Genomic DNA, 9,139 nt, shown 5'->3' with positions numbered 1-9,139 from the left:
CTGCTGAGAGCTTGGATCTGAGGAGGGGGGGGTTAGAGGAGGTCAATTTCCTGTCAGGAAACCCCTCCCTCTCTGGGGCCAGGGGCGGGAAGGACTTGTTATCTGTCTGCCCTATTCGGCCAGGCTGTGGTTGGGCTGGGAAGAAGGACAAGGCCGCAGTCAGGTTCCCACCCTCAGCCCCCAACCCCAGGCCGGAACTGGCACCACCCCCCCACCCCCCGCCTGCTCTTCACACCTCCCAAGGTGACAACACCATCCTGGGTACCCCCGGAGACACCCCATGCTGGATGTGAGCCCGAAGCTCTCTCTTGTGTTCCCTGCTCTGGGGTAAAGACATGAAGGAAGGTTCTGCTGGGCCCAAGGGCTGGGATTGGAGCCCTAAGGGGGTGACCCTGGGCATGACTTTGGAATTGTGGTTCTCTCTGCCTAAAAGCCCCCATCGCCAGGTTTCCATACGCCCCCCCCCCATCCCCACCCCCGTTATCATCCAGGTCTCAGCTCCAGAGTCCTTTCCTCAAAGCAGGCATTCCCTGACCAGCAAAAGTACTTCTGCCAGCCCTGTACTCTCTCTCCCCAGGGGACATTGCTCTGATTTGCGTGTTCCTTTATAGCACCTTCTACAATCTGAAATGATCAAATTCCTCTGTCTCCCTGGTAGATTTTCTAACTGTCCCAATCGAATATAAATTCAAAGCAGATTTTGCTTACCTTGTTCATCTGCTATTCCTAGATGCGTGCCTGGCGCATAGTAGGTGCTCAGTAAAGATCTGTGAACTGATTGCACCAATGGGGATAGATCAGAGCTAAGGATTGGAAGTTGGGGATAGAGATGGCAGGTCTGTTGGGACTGGGAATGGGTTGCAGGTTGGATGGGGTGAGATGCAGGATTAGGGTGACTTTTAAGGCTGGGTTTTAGGTTTAGGCGGCCCTTTGGGGGCTCAGGCATGGCATCCCACGTGTTTGGCCTGAGAGAATGATCACTTGCCTCAGCAAAACTGGGGTTGGGATGAGGTACGGTTAACATTGGGGTCAGGGGCTGGGCTCAGGGATCACTGCTTTCCCCCAGCCCCAGCGAGGGCTCTGTAGACATTAGGTTGGGATAAGTGGATCAGGGGTTAAGATTCCAAGGTCTGAAGGCTTCAGTTCAAGGATTGGATTTGCCAGACAATGGGCCCTGGGAAAGGGGGTGGTTTGCTGGCCTAGAGGGGAGGGGGAGAAACAGTTTATGTCCTCCCCAAATCAGTGTGGACCTGTGGTAATCGGAAGGCAGCCCGAGCTGGAACCAAAGTGGCCTTTTATGGGCCGTGGCCACTGTTGGATCTCTCCCTCTTTTTTTAACTTAATTTTTTTAGTGAGATAGAATTCACATGCCATAGAATTCACCCTGTTAAAGTATGTAAGTCAGTGGTTTTTAGTACATTCACAGGGTTGTGACAACCATCACGAGTATCTAATTCCAGAACACTGTCACCAAAAAGAAATCCTTGTAACCCATTAGCAGTCCTTGGCAGCCCTGAATCTACTTTCTGTCACTAAGGATTTCCCTATAAACGGAATCATACAATAAGTGGTCTTTTGTATGCTTCTTTTGTTAAGCATAATTTTTTAAGGCTCATCCATGTCATAGCCTCCCCTCTTTAAGCCTCAGTCTCCCTATCTGGGAAATAGGGTGGGGATGATACTGGGAACTGGGGAGCCAGTGTGCATCCCGCAGTGTGGTGGGCAAACGTGTATAGGAAGGTGATCTTCTGCCCCCGTGTGGTGTGTCGGAGAACTGCAGCTCTCAGCGCTAGAGCTGGGATGGGATTGGGCTGATTCAGCCCCCTATCCCCAAGACCCCACCCCTCATCCCGCAGAACCCTTGAGATCCCAGAGCTTCTAGAACAATATCCTGAACTCCTCCCTCTCTGCCTTCCACCCTCCCTGAGACTCCTCAGGCTCCATTTGCTGAATAATAACGTCACCCATTTAAGAAATTCTAATCTGTTCCCACGTGAAGCACTTAACTTACATGGTCTCATTAATTTGTTGCAGACAGACTTTGCTGCTATTACCATCCAGGGATAGGGGACCGTAGTGGTTAAGAGCCCAAGTTCTGGACTTTGGCGAAACTTGTGTTCAAATCTCAGCCCTGCTGCTCACCAGCTGTGTGACCTTCAGCATGCTGTTTTCCCTCTGTAACTGGGGGTGATAAGGATGGTCCAATCTCATGGTGTGGCAGAAAGGATAAAGTGCTCAGAGCCTGGACAGAGGAAGCCTCTTGAGTCGATGTAGCTGATAGTATCAATCAGTGATATACTGGTAAATGTGTAACAACCAGCTGTCTGGGGAATGAGGGTGGAAAGCCTTGCTTTGTAGCGCTTGCCAATTTCCATGGTGTAAATATTCCACCATGGCTAATTTCAAGCTACCAGGGTGACATCACTGAAAGCGTTTCGGGAGGAAGAGATGTGCAGTCACCCCTTACATAGCAGTTTCACTATGTGAATACAATAGATGTAAGTAACCTCAGGATCACACATAGGAGTAAAATGTAAAATAATGAGGACGTGATGAGTATTTATTATCTTTGTTTTAAATATAATTTATTTAATTGTATGTTTGCATAATTTAATTTTTAATAATGGCTGTTTAAAAACCAGTTCCAAAATCTCTGAGACTTCAAAACTCAGCTTGCTTGAGCTGGCTCCAGCACACTGCTGTTATTGTCACACCCATTTTTTAGAAAGGGAAACAAGCTCAGGAAGATGTTCAAACAGACAGGGGCAGGGCATAGGTCCCATGCAAGGGCTGTGTGATTCCCAGGCCAGGACAATGCCCCTCTTTCTTTCATCCCACCCTGATCTAGAGGGAATGCGTGGTTCCCAGGGCACTGTGTGATGTCAGCAACGCCCTTGACCTCTCTGGTCTCAGTTTGCCCATCAGGAGAATACCTGCACTGAGTTCCTTTGCACCTACTTCAGCCCCACTACGAAAGCAACATGCACATCCTCCCCCTCACTTTATAGACTGTGAAACTGAGGCCCGGAAAGAGCAAGTGCCTGCCCTGAGTCACAGAGCTGGACAGAGTGAGACCTGGGACCCCAGCTGGGGTGCAGAAGAGAGAAGACTGCAACCTACAACCTTGGGGTCTGGAGTTTTCTGGGAGGTGGGAGGCAGCATTGCTAGAGAGGTAGGTGACCCTTCCTCAGTGGCTCCGCCCATACACCATCCCCCCAGCATCCTTAGCCCTCGGTCCCCAGAGCTTCCTGGACTGGGGAGAGGGGGGCTGGGAGGGAGAATGTGGACAGCGCTGCCTGCGTGGTTCTTGCCTCTGAGGGCTTCTCTGTCAGTCCTGTCTCCATTCTCTTCACGGGTCTCTGCATCTCTGTCTCTCCCTCTGTCTCCGTACGTGGGTTTGTCAGTCCCTGTCGCTCTCTGTGTCTCTGTTTCTCTCACCCTGTCTCTTTGTATGTGTCTCTCTTTCCCTACGTTTCTCCCTCTTCCTGCCTTTCTCTGTCTTTTGGTCTCTCCGTCCTTTAGCTGTCTTTTCACCTCTTTGTGTCTCTGTGTCTCTCCCCACCTCTGTCTATCTCTGTGTCTCTTTGTCTCTCTCTTTTTGAGCTTCTCTATCTCTGCGTCTCTCAGTATCTGTCTCTGCGTCGCTGGCGCTGTGCCTTGGCGTTTCTCTCTCTTCTCTTCCGGTGAGTCTCTACTCTCTGGTGAGAACACGCTACCCCTCAACGCGCCCAGACCTGCCTCTGCCCTCAGAGCCCCCGGCCGGCCCCGGCCTGCGCCTTTAAGTGCCGGCAGCAGGGGGCGGGGTCTTGGCGGCCCCGCCCTGCCCGCCCCTCCCCCTGACGTCCCTTCCTCCCCGGCCCCTCCACCGCCTCCCTCCGCCGCCGCCCGGGCCGGCTCCGCGCCCCCTCCCCGGCCCCCGCCCGCCCGCCTGCCCGCCGCCCCCATGGCGCCCCGGGCCCCCGCTGTGCGGGGCCACTAGGACCCTCGGCATCCCCTTCCCTGCCCCGCCCTGCCCCCTCTCCCACGGCACGAACCCGGGTGTCCACGGCGCCCAGCTTTTGAGCTCGCGTCCCCAGGCCGGCGGGGGGGGAGGGGAAGAGAGGGGACCCCGGGACCCCCGCCCCCCCCCCCCACCGACCCGGCCGCCCAGTCCCCCGAGACCCGGAGAAAATGTCTTCGCGGACGGCTCTGGCCCCGGGCAACGATCGGAACTCGGACACGGTGAGTGGGGCCCGGCCCCTTGGGGAGCCCCGGCTGGGTCCGGCCGCCGGACCCCTCGCCCTGCTGTGTCCCTCGCCGCGCGAGCCCCTACCCTCATTTCCCCGGCCCGGCCTGGCTCGCCACCCACCGACCCCCGCCCGGACTTCCAGGCCTCTCGACCCTCCCCCACTCCTCAGCCCAGCCCGACCCCTGGGGGCGCCCCTCTCGCGGGACCCCTGTCTTGTCCCTCTGCAGACCGTTTCCGCTCGGGTCTCTTCCCTCCAGGAAGCCCCCTCCCCTGCCTTGCAGGAGCCCCTCCCTTCCCCAGCGGGTTCTTAAGCCCCTTCCCCTCCAGGCCTCCCGCATCCGACAACTGGCCCCCTCCCGGATTTGCCGGGCTCTTGACCCTAAGGCCCAGCCCGGCCCTCTCCCAGGAAGGCCTGGCCCAGTCCTGCCTCTGCCTCTGGCCTTCCCCGTCTGGATCTGGGTGCCGGGCTCCCCAGGATCCCCCGTCCTCTCATTCCCAGCTTTCTGGCCCTCCGGGATCCTCCCGGCTCCTGTGGGCACCCCCTCACAGGAAGCCGGTTCCACCTTTCCTGGGCCGAGGGTCCTTTCTACCTTGTTCAAGGTCTCTCCACTTCCAGGCCTGGTCCCCATCTTCCAAGCAGCCCTGTCCCTGGATTCCCAGCATCTCCAGTCCCCCCAGATCCCTCCAGACCCTCTCTGGTCTCTTCCTCTCCCAGGAAGCCTTGGCCTCCAACTTCCAGGCCCCCAGCTCAGTCTCGGATTTCTAGGCCCTGAACCAGTCTGACTCCAGGCCTCATCCTCCCCGTATCAACTTCTCCACTCCAGGCAAGCCCCCTCCCCAATCCCCCAACCCCTTGACCCCACTCCTAAGCCAGGCCCCTCCTCACAGGATACTGCCTCATCCCTTAGATCTCCAGGCCCCCATCCCTTCCGCTGCCCCAGGGCCTCCCCCTTCCTTGCCAGGGGTCTGGCCTCCCAGGGAAACCCCCTCCTCAGCTTCAGAGTCCTTCCTCAGCTCACAAGGCCTGGCCCCAGATCCTTCTTCCAGAAAACTCCTGGATTTGAAGCCTCTGGTCTTGCCCTGGCTCTAAGCCCTCTTCTCTTGGGGTCTGTCCGCTGGGAGCTTTCTCCCCAAGTTCCTCGGCCTCTTGACCCCCACAAGGCTCAGCCTTTACTCCTTGGATCTGCCCCTTGCCCGGGAAGCCCCTTCCTCAGGATTTCAGGCCCCTGGACTTCTCTCTGGTTCCGAGTGCTCCTAGAAACCCCTTTCTTAGACTTCTAGGAGTTTCTTCAAGACCCAGGCCCCTGGCTCAGGTATCCTTGTCTCCTGACTTCCATTGTCCCATGGCTTGGACCCTTCCCACTATTCCCAGACCCCCCTGTCCCTACACCACAGCCAGGAACAATCCCAGAGAGACGACCCCCCCCACACCCTGCCGCCGATTTCCCTGATTTCTGGTTACTCTCACTGCTTCAAAAGACCCTCCCACCAACCAATGCCAGACTCCTCCCCAGCTGGAGTCTTCGTCCCTTTCCAGGCCTTCTGCCAGGTCCCTGCCAATCCTCAGCCACCCTCGCCCCAGATCCCCACCGGAGATTTGTCTCTGTCCCTTCATCTTGTAGGACCCTGCCTCCTAGAGATCCCCCATCACCACCACCACTGCCATCACGACCCATCATGCTGCAGGCCAGACTCTGATTTGGAGTCTTCGCTGAGAAACCCACCTCTCCCCCACCCCAGCCCAGTCACTCCAGACAAGGAGCCCACAGGCCTGGGTTCCTGTGCTGCTTCTGCCAGCCACTTTGCACTGTGACCTCAGGCAACTGGCTCTCGCCTTCTGAGCCTGTTGCCTGCCCCGCAAAATGGGGTGATGGCTTGAGTCCCTCAGAGGGTTAGTCGAGATGATAGGGGCAAAGCCCGACCCATAGGATGCACTCCACACGTGTCCGCTGCTGTTGTGAGTGTGGATATGATCCTCAACCCAGGGCTGTCATTGGTTGTTATGGGAGCTTGCAGACCCACTCGCTGCTCGGAGCCTCAGTTTCTTCACCTCTAAATGGGGTTGATGGTAGCACCTCCCTGTTAGGGATGTTATAAGGAGCCAAAGAGATTATGTGAGCGAGGCGCACAGGGCCAGGCCTAGTGTAGCTGCTATTATTATTATTACTGTTGTTGTCATGACTTTGATTTTTTAGAGAAACGTAAGTTCAAATCTAGTTTCTGTCCGTCCCTAGCTGTGTGACCTCAGGCAGGTTACCTCACCTCTCTGAGCCTCAGTTTCCTCATCCGTAAAACAGGGCTTGTACGAGCACTTCCTCCTCCTCTTATCGTTCAGATTTGTGCATCATGGGGACTTCGGGAAGGCTAATTCTCCCCTCTCCTCCCAGCTCCAGTCTGTAAGACCTGCTTGTCAGTCCTGGCAGAGGGTCACCTCTCTCCGTCTGGAATCTGAGGTCATAGCCCCCTCCTCTGCCACCTGGATACCATGATGACAGCCATGTGGGGTCATGCTCCCCCACCCCAAGTTCCAGGCCCCCCACCACCCAGCTTCTCTGGAGGTTCCCTAGCAACAGACCCGGTGTTGGGGCACCAGCCGGCGGGAGGGAGCCAGGCCAGCTGGTGGTGCCGGCCAATTTTAGCTCCCGCCCCCGGCCCCTGAGGGCCTTGTCACCCACTGCCCCAGCTGCCCCTTGCAGGGGTCCCTCAGCCACGCTGCCTTCAGTGGGGTGCCAGCCCAGCCCCAGTTGGCTCCCCTAGTACCACCTGCTGGGGATTCTTCTCCAAGCCCTTATCTGGGTGAGAATCAGAGGTCTTATCTGCTAGGATCTCCAACTCCCTTCCTGCCCTCCCCGCGAAGGAGGCCTGGGGTTGTGAGTAGCCCGGTGGGGGATGTGGGAAAGAGCTGGGGGCTCAGGAGTCAGCCGACCTGGGTTCGAATCCTAGGCACTCTGCTCCACCTGTCCTGTGACCTTGGGCAAGGTACTTAACCCTGCCCTCAGCCTTAGGGTCCCCATGTGGAGAGTGCGGATCATAATTGCACCCACTGTGGAAGTCAGGTGAAGGCGTGGTAGCAGCAGGCATGTGGTTAGGGCTCCAGCAGTGGTGGCTGGCTTTCTGCCCCTTGTGGGGAGCATTACCTTTCTGCTTCTTATTAATGAACTGTGTGACCTTGACAAGGCACCGTCTCGCTGCAAGCCTCAGTTTCACCTCTGGAATATGGGGATACAGGTGCCGGCCTCATTGGGCTACTGTAGGAATTAAATGCAGATGAGGTGCTTTAATGCCCAGGATTTGGCCAATAGTAAAGCCTACTTAATAAAAATGACAGGAGTGTGAGACAGTGTCGCACGGCAGCAGACGTCAACTCTGGGGTAAACTGTCTGGGTTCAGGTCCCATCTCTGAGCCTCAGTTTCCCTACCTATAAAATGGGAATGATGGTGCCTTAATGGCCAGTGCTCATTAAATGGTGAGCCTCATCACTGTTAAGTGGCCCGGCAGATCCCTGCAAGGAGCAGCCCAGGTCCTCCTCTTCGTTGCCTACCTGGCCTTCTGTCTTCCTCAGCTCCCTGTGTCCTCCTGTGTCCCACCCCCAGCCTTGGGAAGGGCGCAGGGACAGCCCAGGGTCTGAGCAGAGCCGACTTGGCCAGGGCCTCTGTCACACACACCTTGGGCCCCAGCGCTTAAAGGGAGGCACAGTCCCTGGGGCTCACAATCAGGACAGGAGAGCCAGGAGCAGGCAGGTGACCTGCGGGGGAGAGAGGCCCAGGAGGGGCAGGATGGCAGGAACGCAACGTCGGGGACAGATCGTGGTGTATGTAGCGTGGGAGTCAGCGGGTGAGGGCGGCGATGGAGCAGCAGGGCGGTGCCGCCCCACGCCCACCCCAGCAAGGAAGCAACAAAGTTTCCCACAGAAGGAAGGTTAACAATGTGGGGCTACAGTGTCAGGGCGAAATGAAAGACGGTTGGTTACAGTGTTTGGAGTAGAATTTGGGGCAATAAGGATCAAAAGAAAGCATTGCAGGCAGTTAACTGGAAGTCAGGTGTTGAAATATGGGCTTGCCATAGAACTGGGGGCTGGATGGGGACAGTGATGGATAAAATGGAATGCTGGGAGCAGTGAGGGTTGGGCTAGAGGGTTGAGTCCAGACTGAGTTGGCGTTGATTGGGGTTGAGGGCTGCAGCGTTAGAATACAATACCTTGGAGCTGATGGAGGTTCTAGTAATTAGAAAAGGAAGTTGGGGGAGTGGGTAGACTGATTGCAGGGAGGGGTGAAGAAGAGACCTGATACCTGGGGTCCCAGGTGCTGCAGAGTTGGGGGAGCCTCAGCATCTTTGTTCTTGGAGGTGTCTTTTCACAGAGAAATATGGGGGACCCAAAGCCTTCTCTCTGGCGTGGGTTTGAAAAGTGCCACGAGGGGACCAGTGGCCATGGCTGGAGTTAACAGCCCCAGCACACAGGTGGATTGGATGGGCGCTGCCCACCTCTCATGCTCCATCTCCCCCGCCCAGCATGTCACCCTGGGCATTGGCCGCTCCTCGGACAAGGGACCGTCCTGGTCCAGCCGCTCCCTGGGTGCCCGCTGCCGAAACTCCATCGCCTCCTGTCCTGAAGAGCAGCCCCATGTAGGCAACTACCGCCTGCTGAGGACCATTGGGAAGGGCAACTTTGCCAAAGTCAAGCTGGCCCGGCACATCCTTACCGGCCGGGAGGTGAGAAAGGGGAGAGGGCGGGGCTCGGGGCAGAATCCTGCAGCCCTGGCACTTGGTGGGAGGTAGGGAGAGGTTGGGCTTGGCCCTCACTTTGCTTTGTGACCACATGTAAATCTCTCACTCTCACAATAGAACATCTCACATTTTCCCAGAACGACTCAGGTAGGAAAAGGGAGCCAATTTCAGGCATCCCTGAAATT

The 9,139-nt window shown here is 56.8% G+C and overlaps 1 protein-coding gene across 2 annotated transcripts in view; it reads left to right on the top strand.

The window, feature by feature from the left end:
• The first annotated feature begins 3,877 nt into the window (after nucleotides 1-3,877).
• Nucleotides 3,878-9,139, top strand: part of MARK4 (microtubule affinity regulating kinase 4) — a 29,069-nt gene continuing 23,807 nt past the window's right edge. The window contains exons 1-2 of one of the 2 annotated variants that reach the window (XM_065899620.1): nucleotides 3,878-4,221; nucleotides 8,739-8,939. In XM_065899620.1, coding sequence (XP_065755692.1) covers nucleotides 4,171-4,221; nucleotides 8,739-8,939 — 252 coding nt within the window. In that variant the 5' untranslated portion in view covers nucleotides 3,878-4,170. The remainder of the gene's footprint in view (nucleotides 4,222-8,738; nucleotides 8,940-9,139) is intronic. The other variant, XM_065899621.1, reaches the window with a different exon arrangement.

The sequence above is a fragment of the Phocoena phocoena genome, chromosome 20 (genome assembly GCF_963924675.1).
Source record: "Phocoena phocoena chromosome 20, mPhoPho1.1, whole genome shotgun sequence".
NCBI lineage: Eukaryota > Metazoa > Chordata > Mammalia > Artiodactyla > Phocoenidae > Phocoena > Phocoena phocoena.
Note: the sequence above shows the minus strand (reverse complement) of the source record. Positions and strands in the feature narration are given on the sequence as shown.